We start from the raw sequence: 16,651 nt of genomic DNA on the forward strand, positions 1-16,651 counted from the left end.
TAGTCCTTTATCCCAAAATAAATACTATAAAGCCTTTACAGTATGTCAATGTGTTTGAGAATAAAGTTGAAAAATAATATTGACCCTTCCTTTACAGCAATAACACCTTCCGCCATTTTTAGAGACAGGTACAGGAGAACATAGTCTAAACACTGAATCTGACTGACTCGTCGGAAAGGTGGCATCCAATGACATTTCTAAGTTGAAAGTCTCTGAGCTCTTCGGTATGACCCATTCTAGAGCCAGTGTTTGTCAATGGAGATTGCATGGCTGTATTCTTGATTGTATGCACTTGTTAGGAATTGTTGTGGATGAAATGGCCAAAACCACTAATTAGAAGGGGCGTCCACATATTTCTGGAAATGTAGTGCAGTTTCACCCTTGAGAATGCTGTTCAGTTGGGTTTTGTGTGTTGCTTTAACAGGAAATCTTAAAAGAAGGAAAGTGACCCCAATTGATTGACAGTTCATGGCACATCTGTACAGCAGTAACTGAAACAGAATCAATACATTTAACAGAGCTCCTGATAGAGCTGTACAGTCAATGAAAACATGGACTCCGGTCAGCAAATCTGGCCTGATGCAAATTCCACAGTTGGTTAAACGCAGAAATTAAGTATGCACATTACAGACTTTGGGTACATCCCTTTTATAACATCATACCCTTTGTCCTTATTGTACTGCAAATGCAACAGCATTCAATTCGTTTTTTTAAATTGTTCAAACCAGAACAACCAAAAAGATTTCTATTTCATCTTCACAGCTTTTTAAAACTATAACTTGCAATAATACATTCCTCATTACTGGAAATTATGGGAAAATTAGGTGGATCTGGGGATTGACATGTTAAACAAACAAAAAAATTAAAACAAATCAAAGCTGAACATTTGGTCAGCCCCATGGGTGGGCGGGGTGAGGGGGGGAAAGTAATTTTGTGATCGGATCGGGACACTTGCTTTAATTAGATATGTTACCCATTACATCATTAGTAACCAGCCCTGTTCCTGGAGATCTACCGTCCTGTAGGTTTTCACTCCAACTCTAACAAAACACACCACATTCAAGAGCTAGATATCTTGTTTTGCTGCTAAGTGAGAGTTTAAATGAAAATCAACATGATGGTATGATAAACTTCCAGGAACAGGGTTGGATGCCACTTAATTTCATAATATTTGGCAAGCTATCCAGAACGTAGGCACCACATCTTTCCCAATCGTGTTAAGCAATGTGATTTGCGATATATCGCTCTGTAATATGCAAATTAAGTTAATCGTTACATGTAAAAAACAACATACGTTTACATCACTTTGTTGCGAACGGTAAACTACTTCCGCCACCACACTCGAGAACACCAACAAGTACTGTGAGCATAGAATTAACATCAAGGAAACAAAACGAAGCATAGTACAACGCGCCACCTGTAGGGCCTCCAACAAAGTGCAGCCGGTGTTTGCCTGAAGGACACCCACGTGGTTTTAACAATCATGTAACAATCACGGCACGACAAGGAAAGAACCGGAAAAAACACAAATTTCTTCAAAAAATCATTGAATACCACTTAAAATACTCTTTAATCATCCCTGGCCTGGGAATGGTGTTAGTCGGGTATGGCACTATTATATGAACGCACTAATGTACAGTAGGCTACCTCTGGACAACATCGTCAAGAGCGTCTGCTAAACGAATGAAATGCAATGTTTTTCGGTTTATACATAATGCATTTTCATTTATCCAGACAAAAGTGGGTTGAACCGAGTTTTCACGTTATTGACATACATTAGTTAAATAGAATTTTAGGCTGCCTAATGTAATTAATTATCCTCCTGGTCTCCCATTCTCATGTTAATCGCCGGTTGTTTTATTATTTATCTGAAAAAAAGTCGTCTTTGTTGTGTGATTGGGATAGCACCGTTGTCCAATTACATCAAAATAGACTCCTTGGAATTATTCTGCCTAATCCACATTCGTTTAAAGTAATACATATTTTATTGCATTCATATAGTAAAAACAAATCTAAAGCAAAGACGGTGCTATGACATTTAAGGGCAGTGCTACTCTACAACTGGGTCAAAACATTCTTTTTTACGTGAAGCTAGATTTGACGTTGATTTCAGTTACGGACGCCATTGGACAACATTAAAAGAGACAAGTCAGGTGATATGCAAGGAGGCTGGAGATTTATTGAGTGTTATAGGCTACTGTGTGAATAGCTCGCCCATTCCGGATGTGGGGCTGTATGATTACTATTGATCATTTCGGTCTCGTTGGCTGCACGGGGGGAATTCAGTACCCCTCGAACAGAACAGCTCCACTGCCACGGCAGTCGTTTGGATGAGGGTCGGTCGTTCTCTGTGCCGTTTCTTATGCCGACAACTGCGGTTCGCCAGGGTTATAGATACGACTGAAGTGAACTGAGCCAAGGTGCTTCCTTCTTTACCCGGGGTTACAGCCTTTCCGAGTTAGCAGTTTATCAGATATAACGAGCGATGGCTGAGTGCGGGAGGAAGGCGCAGTCTCTTCTGCAGGCTGCCCGCTCCCGATACGAAAGCTTGCAGATTTCGGATGATGTTTTTGGAGAATCTGGGGACGACAGCAGCGAGAATCCCTTCTACAGCACCTCGGGCGATTCCAACTCGGATAACTATACATCAGAAAGCAACGGCGGCGACCTAAGAGGAACCGAGACCGGGGATGGCCAATCTGGAAGAGCCCCCGGTTCGGTTTCAAATGCTCCAGCAGAGGAAGAGGGCTGGAGCGACGCCCTCCGAGAAATCACGATCCCTCCGTACAAAGATACCTGTGGTAAGTCACTTTAAAGAACACTGTCACTGTTGTTATTTTATAGTTAGGACTATAGCAATCGAATCAAGAACTTAAACAACTGGTAAAACCTTTAACGTAGCCTATATTGCAGCGAGAGACTTGGACTTTTAACCGCTCGATGCCATAAAATGAAAGCACGGGCTTAATACATCGTGAGATCCAGCGGATTTGTTATGTCAGTTTGTAACGTCAGCACCAGACTCCCTTCCTGTCTACATCATTGATGGCCCCACCTATTGTCCACTTAAACTATACCAAGTTGCGATTCAGTAAAATAAAAATCATAACACCCTAGTCCGCATGATTAATACTGAAGAGTTTCCTGGCAAGACGTCCAGGCTTTAGACATAGCCTGTTTTTGCTTGGTTAAATATAAAATTAATCTATACTTTTGTACTTTGTGCCAGACTGATAAACAATTAAAGAAATAAATCTTCCTAGTACCACCCAGCTGTGAGGGAGGGAGGGAGAGAGAGAGAGAGCAGTAGGGAAAGAGGGGGTGCTTTATATGGCCCCTGTGAGTGTTAAATATACTACGCTGTTTTTTTCTACTGTACCAGCAGGACTTGAACACTTGCAGAATTATAGTGCTTTGAGGATACTGAATCGCATCGAATCGGCATCTGAATCAGTGCTATTTTTCTCCTGAGGAACTACTGGTGTGGAACAATAGACCATTCTGCCACTGAATGATTAAGAAGGAGATGGGATTATCCTTCTCACATCCTCTGAACCCATCTTCATGCATTACCTTATCCCTGCTTTCTTTGGCAGCAAGCAGTAAATGCAGAGATCCTTCTACAACCTGTAGGAGTTCTCTGCAGCGTGCCACTTACTACACAAACCCCAAAGCATGGCTTTCTTTCAGCTGTCAATGCAATACAATACAGGCGTGTTGATGAAAAAATGGCAAACAAAGCCTGTCTTTCTTTTGATTTACTGCATTGAACAAGTTACATAACAGGCTTACATCTATTGATACTGTGACACATAAGATTGCACCTCTTTCTAATCACTGGCCTGTGCTGTAGTGACTATAGATGGATTAAGTGCCTTGAAACTCTGTAGTATTTGTAATGCCAGGACAGGGAGGATGTAGGACCGCTTCTATTAGCGCATGTTGGAGAAGCATAGTGCCATGAACCAGCAGTGTACAGGCCTCATTCTGCTCGTCCAATTAATATAAATGCATGACCGCAAGGAGACAAGCAGGAAATGGGGCTATTTTAAAGGGCCACCCTTATACACTCCATCAAGCCATACTATGGTGGTGTACTGATAGTTACTTAGTGATGAATGTGTACAGTATAGATACATACTCTCAAGACATGGACATGCTTGCATTTGCAGTGGTACATGCACTTTTACATGACGCATGCACATGCAGGTAGACGTTAAAGCCCATTTCTGTTTGCGATCAGGCATTTAGCAGACCGTCTTGTCCAGAACAACTTACATGGATAACGTTTTTACATACAACCTATTTATACAGCTGGATAGATTACTGAAGCTACTGAGGGCAAGTACCTTGCTTAGTGGTACAACTGCAGTGCCGGGAGAGAGAGACAATTTAGTTACGAAAATTGCGAGCATTGTTGGGCTGAATGGACTGTTCCCGTAATTATGTCATGTCGTGTCATGTTATGTTATGCATTACACATAGAGAATGTCCACCCACTCTCTCGGTTATAATATCTGCTCCACATCGAAATACATACTGTTTTGAGTGAAGTGTCCATACGAAATGCCATGCTGAAAATAGCAGACATCACTGACACATCAGCTGCAGTTTACTCATGAGGCATAAGCTCAGCGCAATAGCCTCCAGGTAAAGAGTCTAAGAATGATAGCATTTTTATTTACATTAACGTGCTCCAAGAAGGTGAAGAGTCTGATCTGGGCACAGAGGGTCAGTATTATTTACCCATTAGAGGGATTGGGCAGACTGGACATGGAACATATACTTTGCACAAAGACACTAATTTAATATAAAAACTTGGTGCCCATGTTCTCTGCAAAATTCGGTGCAAATATTCACTGCTCCAAGAAGTAAATATTGCTTGATATGTAAAGCAGTTGGATTTCATGAAATGTAATTTGCAAAACAATCCCATTATGAAGGGCACCAAAATTAATATACTTGGATTGTTTCTTTCATTGTTTGGCAGAGGACCTGCGCGTGCCTACAGCCATAAAAAGTGTCGAACTGAAGAATGCATCTGCTTTCTGTGGAGTCAATTTTGCAAAGGTGAACCCTGCCATGTGAAGGATGTGCAGGCTGCTTCTCACGCCGTGGTTGTGTTGACTTTAGCAGATGAGTGTAAACAGTTGAGGGTGTAAATGACATCCGCTTGGCACACTCCTCTCCAGTCTAGACCATGCAGAAATGTTACTATAGCTTCCCCCAATCAGAATACTGTTTTCATCTTACATAGAGCAACAGTAGTAAGTGAATATCTCTCCTCTCTTTTTTATGTGAGATTGAATGGAGATGGGAAGAACTGCAGATGTTAGGATGCTCACCTTGGTCAATGTGGGCACAGATTATTTATTATGTAACGGTTCCCCCTCTGCTAATCCAGCTACAGCTGGAGATTATCTGCATTTACTCCATCCACAGTTAGTGGGTAGGTACTGTACTCCACAGTGTTGTAGAGAGCTGCTCTGGTGTCAGTGGAAGATGCTGTTCTGAACTGGTGCTCCCTGGCCTCACACTACTTATCCCTGGCCTCGCATAATCCCATTTTAGAAACGGTGTCTATTAGCATAATTGAGTTAAGACACTGGTGTGGTTGAGAAGAAATGGGATGTGCATGAGTGGGAGGGGCTCAGGTACAAAGGGTTGTATGAGGTCACCGGTTTCTCCCAGCCATACAGAGATAGGGCCTTTGCAGCAGGTTTGGTACAGCAAGCGTTTGATCCCATTCACAGGCACCATTTACAGTACAAGCCTACTGGGGAAACAATGAAAGCTTTTTCTTTTCTGTTTTGTTTCTGCTGTATACATCTGAATGTTTTGCGGCGTTTTATCTCTGGAAAATTCAGGGAACTGTAATGACGCATGCAGTCAATGTTTGATAAATAATAAGCCCGCTGCCAAATGAATGTGACAGGAACAGCAGTTTTTCAGGTGTGAGCACAGGTAAGACAACTCTAAAATGAATGACTCAGCCAGTTCTGCAGGTGCAGGCAAGATCATTTGTCATAAATGGCATAATGTCACCAAACCTGTACTGTATCTTGTGTTGACACGTTATAGACATTCAACGTTGCTACCTGGAATCATCCAATAAAAACAGGGGAACCATGCATCTGCGTGAACCAGATTATGACGTAGAACCACCAGTTACACAAACCAGTTATTATGACGTAGAACCACCAGTTACACAATCATGATGGTAACCTTATGAACTGGATGATGTCACTTTTGACAGAGTGAGAGCTCATAAGCTGTAGATACTTCCATATGCTCTCCCATGTGCAACATCATATTTAAAGTCTATGCATTGTGTGGTACATCCATGTCAGCAGTATGGTTAGAGGAGATATCATGATGGTCAGTTCACATCACTGAACTCAGAAGCTCAAAGCTAGAGGCCATACAATCCTGCTTGCTGAACTGGTGGTCCAAGTCAACTTGGTGAAACTTCCTGTTTGCAGGCTTCGAATACAAAATCCAATAAGGCCGACATTTGTACTCCCAAATTGTAAATGACAAAGTAGCACTGTTGATGGTGCTTGTAAAATAATAATGGTGTGATTTCTATGGAAACTGGATTCTTGTGTTGTAGGTCCCACACAGAAGATGCCAGCCACTGCCACTGCCTTGGACTTCTTCCAGCTCTTTGTGCCAGACAATGCCATCCAGAACATGGTGGCACAGACCAACATGTATGCCAAAAAGTACCAGGAGCGTTTTGGTAGTGATGAGAGCTGGCAGAGCGTGACGGCAGCAGAGATGAAGGCTTTCCTGGGGTTCATGACGTCCACCAGCGTTCAGCACTGCGAGTCTGTGCTCAGTATCTGGAGCTCCGGCTTCTTCAGCAACAAGAGCATCGCGCCGCAGATGAGCCAGGCTCGCTTCGAGAGAATCCTCAAGTACTTCCACATCGTAGCCTTCCGCTCCAGCCACAGCAACCAGGGGCTCTACAAGATCCAGCCCTTCCTGGACTCCCTGCAGCAAGCTTTCAGCTGCACCTTCCGACCTTCCCAAACCCAGGTCAGACCTCGCCTCCCTAACCCACGTCAGACCGTGCCTCCCTAACACAGGTGGCGTGGGGCAAATATCAAACCAAACAACTCTTGCAAGAGCTGGTAATGCTTTATAGCCCTCTGTGCTTTTCTTCAAGACATCTGGATGTAAACTGTCCAGCTGTTACAAAAAGCAGATTTTTCTTTCTTAACCGTGTCATGAGTTTACCGCCTACCCCACAGCGCTCTCTTCCAGTGTGCAAGATTCTTAGGTGGCAGCAGAGGATGCCTGTTTTCCGCTCTCAGTCTCGGCGCTCGCACATGTCTCCCGAGCTATCTGTACTTCAGCTCCCCCTCAACTCTAATCCTGTCAGACACACAGACTCCCAGGAGGCTAAAGAGAAGTGGAAGAGCTGGGCTTTAATCTGAAGGGACAGTCTGTGCTACAGTTCCTGCCCATATTACAGGAGAGGAATGGCTTGTAAATTGGTCTGAAACACATTTGCTCCTGTTGGCCACAAACACTAAACAAGCAGCAGAATGTCCTAATTTTCCCAGAGGGATCTGAGCTGTTAAATAATGCACCGGTTATCCAGGTTAGAGCCTGTTCATCACACCAGCATTTCCCAGTTAGTGAGTTTGTTAATCAATCACTGAAACAGAAATGTGATGGTTAACAGTTTCTGATGTGTCATTAAGCACAAGCATTGGCAAGGCTCTTTTTGTACATTTTCCATGCATTGAAATTACTTCTGGTGTCAAAAATGTTGATGGCCTGCAGTTTTTAGGTTGGCAGATTATGAGTTCGTCATGGTCTTGTTCACTGAGCTGAGGCTCTTAAAATCAATCCCACCCAGGTTCTCCATGAGCCACTTATTGACGAGGACCCCGTCTTCATCACCTCATGTACGGAGCGAGAGCTGAGGAAGAGGAAGAAGAGGAAGTTCAGCCTTTGGGTGAGGCAGTGCACAGCCACAGGCTTCATCAGCCAGGTGAGTGAGGTCACCTGACCGGCCGGGTGTGAAGGGTCAGAGGGTCCCTGAGAAATCCCACTGCCATCCCGCTCCTCCGCGTGGCAGCACTGTCAGAGAGGGAGCCAATCGGAGGCACGTAATAGAACTGTACGAAGTGTTCTTCTGCAGAGGGGGTGGTGGGGGGGGGGGGGTGAGGACATAACTGGGGTCTGAAGCCAAGAGGCAGGAGACAACATATGGCACACACTGGCAAAGGGCCCGTGGATGGGCCCACTAGACATCCATACTGTTGGAATCGACTGACACTTCGCTGCCTGTCACTCAGCATGCATGATTAAAAACCGCACGAGAGTCACCATTACTCATTTCAAAATCCATGTAGTCTATGTGGGCACTGTGTGGGTAAGATCATTCATTTTAAAAGTATTGACTTCACAGTATAAAATCTACCATTGTCCAGTGTTAATCTTACCGCCAAACTGCAAAATTTCAATGCACCAAATTGATTTTATTTCTTTATGACAGGCTTACATTTAGTCTGTTGTAGATATTGAGTCATTTATGTCAACCTGTACTCTTACTGTCATAAGAGTAAGTCATTGTTACCTGCCCAAGGACCTTAGATGAAAATTAGCCTTGGCTATATTTGTCGGCAGGAAAAAAAATGTTCAAAGTGGTACTCAGCTGAAAACGAAATAGAATTAATGAGAACCTACAAGATTCATCCTATTACAAATGGTTTCTATGTTCAAGAAAGTGCACAAGTTATTTGCCAGTATGTATTTCTCCAACAGCTGAAATCAGACTGCTTCAAAAATAAGAGCTCACCAGCACTACAAATAATAACATACAGCCAAGTTATGTCCAACTGCTCAACCGGACATGAACGAGCCAAGTTAGAAGATAACTACTTTCATCACAGTCCATCTTGGCTACTGGGTGGAGGAATTTTTACAGGTTGTGAATCACAGTGTATCAGACCCACTTGGTTTAATTGCACTCTGGAGGGATGAGAAACGTATTGATCACAGTGAATTGATCCTGGGAGGTCTAAGGAATAATGAATTGTGATGGAAATGCAGTCTTTTCTACTCTTGTGAAATACAAAACACACACATTTTGTTAAAAGATAGGTTTCGGTGTTTTGAAAAATTTGTAGCCGACTCTAGTCGCTCAATTAAGCTTGCTAACGCAGACGGAAAATGGTTGAATGTTTAGATTCTTTGCAAGCAAACAGCAAATTAGCATATTTGAATGTTATTAATTCCATCATAAGCAATGACAAACATGTGGGTAACAGTGTAGTGTAATTGTTAGAGACGTGCGGTTCCTAGGTGAGGCATCGCCATTGTACCATCGAGCAAGGTAATTAACATGAATTTCTTCAGTAATTACCTGGCTATGTAAATGGACTGTATGTAAGCTCTACAAATTGCTTTGGATAAGTGTGTCCGCTATAAGGCTGAATTGGCAATGGCAACAAACATATACAATGTTTATGACTCACTGAATGAATACAGGTTATCGTTCCGGGCAAATATACCACGTCACAGGACATCGTTGGAATGTTACCTTTCGATTTCATTTTAGCACTGCTTCTGGAATACTGCACAATTAGGCAGTTTCTTTTATCTCATAAAATTCAACTCCTCCCCCTTAACTTACTGTCAGTCATGCATGGCCAGCCAGTATATTGTTTGTTTGTATTTTGCCTTTGGCACCAATCTAACCACACACAGTATGTCAATACAAGAAGACTCATGGATACACTGTCGCTGACCTCATACAGCTACTGTAAACCAGCTGTACCTGTTCTCAGGTGTATGTGTACCTTAAGGAGGGCCCTGGACCAGACGGTGTTGATGCTCTGAAGAATAAGCCACAGCTCCACCGCCTGGTGGCCAAACAGCTGTGCCACAACCTGTCCGGCCGCAACGCCATCATCTTCACCGGACCCAGCATCACCAGTCTCAGCCTGTACCAGGAGTTCCAGAAGCAGGGTATGCCACACTCCTGCCCCCCTCTCCCCCCCTCCCCCCCCCGCCCCAATCAACCATCATAACACTCTTGCCCACCACCCTATAACCACGGCAGTAATATTAAGGGGTGTGAGAGGGTAAATATTACTGCTGTTTAAATTATGCCAGCTTCTCTTCTTTTCCTTTCATATGTACACTCCACATTGTGCCATGTGGAAGATTAAGTACAAATCAAAGAGATTATGCTTATTTAATGTTTTCAGATGATTTTGGCAGGTTTAATTAAAGCCATATAAACAGAGGAGGGAAAGAAGCTTGCAGCAGGAAGCTTGTGGAGAGTTATTACATTCTACATCATCTCCATCCCCTGCACTGCACTAGTGTGTGTGTGTGTGTGTGTGTGCACACAGTGTTTCCCCTAGAATATTTTTACTAGAGGCCGGTGGTGTGGACACAGAAGGTGGTGGTGTTTGCACTGGAAACGGCATACACTGTGGTAATTAAAGAGAACGCTGTGCACAAGTAGCATCATCCCAAATCAACGGTGAGCACACTGCTCAGGAAAAAGGGTGAAATTAAGAAACGACAGTAAATCTAGGTCCTTGCGCAACTGTGCGTACGCTCCATGCACCAGGCACTGAAGCACACATGGCCGCCTCCAAGAACTGGGTGTTCGGCTCTTACGAAACTTTGCTGTTATTAGCAGTACTGCTGCTACAGCAAGCACCACACTATTGCTACTACTTTCTTCCATTTTCACTATATTGACCTAGATATTTGCCAGATGAGTATTGGTACCAACAAAGAAATGACTGTAAACAAGCAAGTGGATAGCAATGTCTCATCTCGTCGCTTTGATGTGAACGGGTCAATTATAGATTGTTGCAAACCATGGATTTTGCGAAGAGTTGCCAGTTGTAGGTCGTCACATGGTGAATCTTGGGTCTAAACTAGCCTTTAAATTGCGTGGAATGTTAAGCAGTATTCAGGTATAAAGAATACTGAATTTAAAACACAGTGTTCAGTCGTCCATCGTGTTTGGTGAACCCCATAACCAGACGTGACATCCACACTATCAACAGCAACAGCAATCTCCTGGATGGATTTATTATGATATAAAGTCGCATTTCATGGACAAAATAACAATTAGTGAGTTACAGATTGTTCTCTTGAAAACCTATAGGCTAATTCTATAATACAGCAAAGTAAACTTTTGTTGCACATACAGATTTTCATAAACCTGTTTTACAGATTGCAGTAAACTAGAAACTGTTGACAGGAAATAAAAACACAGATTTTCCCCCGGCCAAAATTTTTTTTTTATGTTGGCGGTACGCCCAAACAAAGCCAATGTATGGGAAACACTGCGGTGTGTGTGGTATGTGGTGTGTGTGTATGTGTTTGTGCATGTGTGCATGTGTGCGTGTGTGTGCATGCGTCTCGCACAAATATAGAAATTTCCCACTGCAAGGACAGCACAACAAGAGAAACATAACGTAAAACTACCAACCGATCTCTCACACACAGACATCTACTGCTGTGGGCTTCTGAGCACCAGGAAGAGTGACTGCACAGGGCTGCCCCCGTCCATGCTGTCCAACCCGGAGAAGCCCCAACACCGGGGCCAGTCCCACATCAAGATGAGGGGCAACATGTCCCTGATCTCCTGGTACAACAAGGGCACTTTCCGTTTCCTTACTAACGCCTACTCACCCAGCAAGCAAGGTAAACAGCCATCTACATACACTCAACAGGGCTGCTCCTAACTGTACACTTCAATTGTTTACAGAGGTCCCAGTTTGCACAAAAACCCGAGGGGGATATCCACGATTAGTGGTGTGCGGCCACGATCACTGGACAACACACAGATACCCCCATATTTGCAGGAATCAGTGGCGCCATATCACTGGAGACTGATTTGAATGCGCTACTTCAAAGTCGGCATCATACTCAGATTAATGTGCTCAGGTGCACCACTTATCATTTTCCAGTTGCTAGGAGACAGATTTCTTTTTTTAGCCACGGGTTTTAATGAACAGCTGATGAGGGAACCATGGGGATCCACTTAAGCTGCCGTTTCCTTAAGATGGTGAATGGCACGTGACTCAACTCCGTAAGCTTTTCCTCTTCTTTCAGAGGTCAAAGAGAAACCTGATAAGTTTTCAGTACAAGACCCAGGCACAATCCTCCAACAGAAGCAGATATTATTGGAAATGGCTGCAGGTGGCCTCATATCACCCCTCATAATGCTGATCTAAAGGTGGCTAACATTTAAATAAGCTTGAGGGTCACTCACAGGTGGTTAGGAGTGAAAAGGTTAGGCAGGATTAGAACAAATATCAAGTTCAATATACTGAGTTTACATTTTAAAATGAAAATTGTCCCAGAAGAGAACCTGGTGCCCGGATCAATCTAGCGCTGACATTAGCTGCAGCTGGTGCCCTGTACTTCTGAGCACTGTTATCCGAGAGCCTGATCTAAACTCTGCAACAGCCCGGGCGTCTCTGGTCTCCCTGAATGCTCTGAATAGCTGAATATAAGCACAGCTTCCCTTTCTGAATACCCATCATCTCCCCACAGCACTGAGTCTGTCACTTGGTCTGACAGCTAGATACGATTGTGATTTATATTCAAGACTTGGTTAAAACTGGACTTACTGACTAGAAGCCTCTGTATGGTGTAAGTTTTCACTGTAGGAAGAGTGGGAAGCGTGTGTCTCCGTGTGTCCATGTGACATGTTGTAGGAGCCATGGAGGGTTTTTTGTATGTGCACATTTTTATATTTAATTATAATTATTTTGTTCCAATTGTAATGTGTGCATGTGTGATATGTATTGTGTGTAATGTTTCCAGAGAGTGTGTGTGTGTGCGTACGCGTAGGTTTGAGTGAAGAAGTACACTGTGTGATGTGTTAGCAGTAGTGATAATTAAGAGGAAGAGTGGGGTGTGTGTGTGTGTGTGAGTTATATGTACTCTGTGTAATGTTTGCAGGGGTGATCATTAAGAGGAAGAGTGGGGAGATTCCCTGCCCCCTCGCCGTGGAAGCCTTCGCCGCCCACCTGAGCTACATCTGCAAGTACGACGACAAGTACAGCAAGTGAGTGACACTAATTACACGCGACTGCCAGCACGATTACACGCTTACGTGCATGATGCTGCTCACACGCCGTTACATGATTACAGGGATGCTGGCTTAAGGCAGATGTTCCAGTTCACACAGACGCATGCACAGCAGTATAGGCCTGTGATCTGTCAAGGGTACACCCACCCAACCGCAGTGTGCACGCAGGCTGTGTGCGGCTAATTCCACCAAAACTCACTCACTTTGCTGCACGCTGTTAATGTAGAAATGGCTGGAGGTGCACACAGGCCACACATCCGATATCATTTGCACACAGACCTAAGCAGCCTTCAAACAGAGGAACAAAAGAATAAATCGCCCTTCATGACACAGTGGGGGGCATATCGCTTCTCTGGACTGTTTCTGCATCGTAAACCTGCAGGAGTAACAGGGAATAACATTCACAGCATCTTTCACAGTGCGCAGTTTCGCCAGTCAGATTTACGTTGAGTTGCCAAAGGGAGCCGTTTCACAGAGTTAATTTGCTGTCATTTATCATGGGCACGTCTCCATGGCAGCCCTTGTAATCACTTCCTGTAAAGGACAAGACTGGCTTCCTCCTGAGCTGCACTGTGGCCTCATGAGCTGATTAGCATGCAGCCGGAGCACAATCCTCTCGTAATGAATGACTGCAGAGCGCAGGCACAGTTTAATGCGAGAGCAGTCCCCGAGTGACACACACAACTACTGCAAAGGCCCAGCTCCACCGTATGGAAGCATATATATATATATACACACACACACACACATACATACACACACACTCCTGTGACAGAACTGTCATGGAGGGCCAATCTTGTTCCACAGGTACTTCATTTTCCACAAGCCAAACAAGACGTGGCAGCAGGTGTTCTGGCTGACGGTCAGCATCGCCATCAACAACGCCTACATCTTGTACAAAATGTCCGACGCCTACCACGTCAAACGCTACAGTCGGGCACAGTTTGGAGAGAGACTTGTGAGGGAGCTGCTGGATCTGGAAGACTGCTCTCCCACACAGTGAAGGACTGGACACACACCAGCACACAGTCAAATATACTCTCTCATTTTCATATTCTCTCACTCACGCACACACAAACACACAACCATACAACCATGCTCTCACATACTTTCACTCACTCAAACAACTCACAGTCAGTCTCTCACACACACACACGCACGGACACACACACAAACCCATCTGCTTATGCGAGCCTCTGTGACAGGCCCCGCCCCTTTCAGTTCACTGGCAGCTCAAACCCAGCTAGGATGAGTTTCCTCCTGATGTGGAGAGCAGATATTTATGTGGGGCTTAGTGTGAGAGGATGTGCTAGCCTATATGCTAAAGAAGATAGGGCCATGGAAGCTGAAGGTCTGTGTGTATAACATATAAAACATACCAGGCTAAGCAACTGTCTGAATAACACCATTTCCTCTGTTTTAATTTTCAATAGGTTAAATATAAAAAAAACATTGTGAACTCTGTTGTTGGGAAGGTCACAAGTAAGCATCTGACTACAGTAAATCTGCATTCTGTAACCATGTGAAATGTCTTAAGTGTGAGATTTTAATGATTAATTTATGCAGAATAAAGGCAGAAGGTGGAAGGCTACTGTCCATAACCTTTTCACCTAGCAGCTCTGTCCCTGTGATTCCCAGGGAATGCTAATGCTACCAACCAGACTCACACCGATTGAGGAGCACACTCACGCAACTGAAACTTGCGTGAGGAAGTAGTCTGATATTCAGTCATCCGTTCCTATATGCATTAGAGCCAGTGTTGCCAGGTTCATGGAAAATCCCCAGTTTATGGGTTATTTTCAGGTCAACAAGGGAAGAAAATGCAGGGGGAGGTACACACCCACAGTCCCACAGAGGTGCATTACTCAGCGCTTGGCAAACAAGCCACCAACATTACTATGAATTTTTTCAGGGTGAGATGAGTGAGTGAATGTTGTAGGTTGTGAGTGTGTGAATATTGACCTGGGGATGGAGTAAGTGAGTGGATGTCCAGCTGGGGTAAATCATTGAGTGAATGGATTAAATTGGCAGCAGCTATGGGGGAAGGGTAGACCATGGGACAGCTAAGGATAACATGGTTCAGCGGCGGCTTTCCTGGACGCTGATCTATGAGAGAACAGCGATTAAAGATGATAAAGTGGAAAGCCGCCAGTCCAAAACACAGTAATATCTGTTCTTCACCTATAATCGCCACAGAAAAACAGATGACATCCACACAACCTTGTTAGGTTGAAATGTTTCAGTGTATTTAACTAATCACATTTGAAAATCTGATTTGAATTCTACAGCAATGGTGTGGAGACTAGGGCAGCTGTTATGGGGCAACGGATACAGAACGGGACAGTCAGTACAGGGGCATGTTTTGTCCTTCTGGGGGTACCCAGGCAGTGCATAATCTGTGGCTTCCCTCAAATTCCCACACCAAAACAATTTCTCACACAACGATTTCAGGGTTATTATTTGGAAATATCGGTGGGGGGGAGGCGGGGTCATAACATTTTGGTTGACAAAATGGACAACAGTTTTCACGTTTTATACACTACTCACACCACCAACTAGGCCTGTGTCATGTTAAGTAACAACGTAGCCTATGTTAAGAAACACAGCAGTTTTAATCAAAGTGTCTCGGTAGGCATTTCGCAAACTCGTTTGCTACTTAGCACATACCAGGCTTGATTTCTTGTGTAACTATGAAAATTGTTTGGTTATTCAGCAAATGAACGTGCAGATAACGTGTAACCCGTGAAACAATACGTGTTTAGAAAGAGGTTCCAGAAAATAGCTAAATAAAAAAATACTTGTTTATTGTCCACATCCTCTTAGGCTAACACCACAGTTGTTCAAATTTGAAGTGAATAAGATATTAACTATTACTTTTCATTGACGAAATAAAATAAAAACACATCGAAAACATTTTGCAAACACGTGGTTTCAATGGCAGGCAAAGAGACGACACAAAATGATGGCTTATCTATCTGTTGATGAACGAGATTTGAAAACTGAAATGCGAGCTAAAATCTAGTTAATCAACGAAATGATAAGTAAACCGTTTCCAAGCAGCATTACTAAAGTAAGAAAGCTTGTTTTTCTTACCTGCCCTGGCTGTTAAAAGAATCTGCGGTCTGTACCTCCCGCAGTGTTGCTAATGGTGAGGGGATGGCAATTGGGAGCGCTATCATCGCTAGCAAACTTGAAGGTTTTCCATGCCTCAAGTTCAGCATCTGATTAATGTAGAATCTCGATTTTCCTGACTCTGGAAAAGACTTCTTAATTTTGGCAAATTTCGGCCATTTTTCCCCCTCTGCCCTACATAAGTTAGCATACATAGGCCTACATTTGTTTAATGTAGGCCTACAGAGTGCCTGAATATTAGGCGGTCTATGGCAAGTTTAAATTTAAGTTCCGTTCAAAACAGATAATCAATGTTTGTTTATTTATTTATTTATTTATTTTGATCGGGTTGTATGGTGTATGGGTTATAAACGTTCATCTTTACCCGGCCAAGGGTCCCACAATGCCTGCGTGGCCTTATACAGCTAGGCACGCCCATCTCTGCGTGTAGCC

At 43.7% G+C, this 16,651-nt stretch overlaps 2 protein-coding genes across 2 annotated transcripts in view; one reads left to right on the top strand and one right to left on the bottom strand.

Annotated features, from left to right (window-relative positions):
• Window positions 1-16,609, bottom strand: part of LOC135245136 (regulator of G-protein signaling 17-like) — a 91,572-nt gene extending 74,963 nt beyond the window's left edge. The window contains exon 1 of the mRNA XM_064317998.1: window positions 16,181-16,609. The gene's annotated coding sequence lies outside the window, so the exon portion shown is untranslated. The remainder of the gene's footprint in view (window positions 1-16,180) is intronic.
• LOC135245130 (piggyBac transposable element-derived protein 5-like) lies at window positions 1,958-14,688 on the top strand. The gene is made up of 7 exons (XM_064317987.1): window positions 1,958-2,801; window positions 6,614-7,041; window positions 7,871-8,005; window positions 9,807-9,987; window positions 11,494-11,691; window positions 12,958-13,063; window positions 13,895-14,688. Exons 1-7 carry the CDS (start codon window positions 2,486-2,488, stop codon window positions 14,088-14,090), a joined length of 1,560 nt encoding a protein of 519 aa, XP_064174057.1. The 5' UTR covers window positions 1,958-2,485; the 3' UTR covers window positions 14,091-14,688.
• Window positions 16,610-16,651: the final 42 nt, after the last annotated feature.

Source organism: Anguilla rostrata, chromosome 18, assembly GCF_018555375.3.
Source record: "Anguilla rostrata isolate EN2019 chromosome 18, ASM1855537v3, whole genome shotgun sequence".
NCBI lineage: Eukaryota > Metazoa > Chordata > Actinopteri > Anguilliformes > Anguillidae > Anguilla > Anguilla rostrata.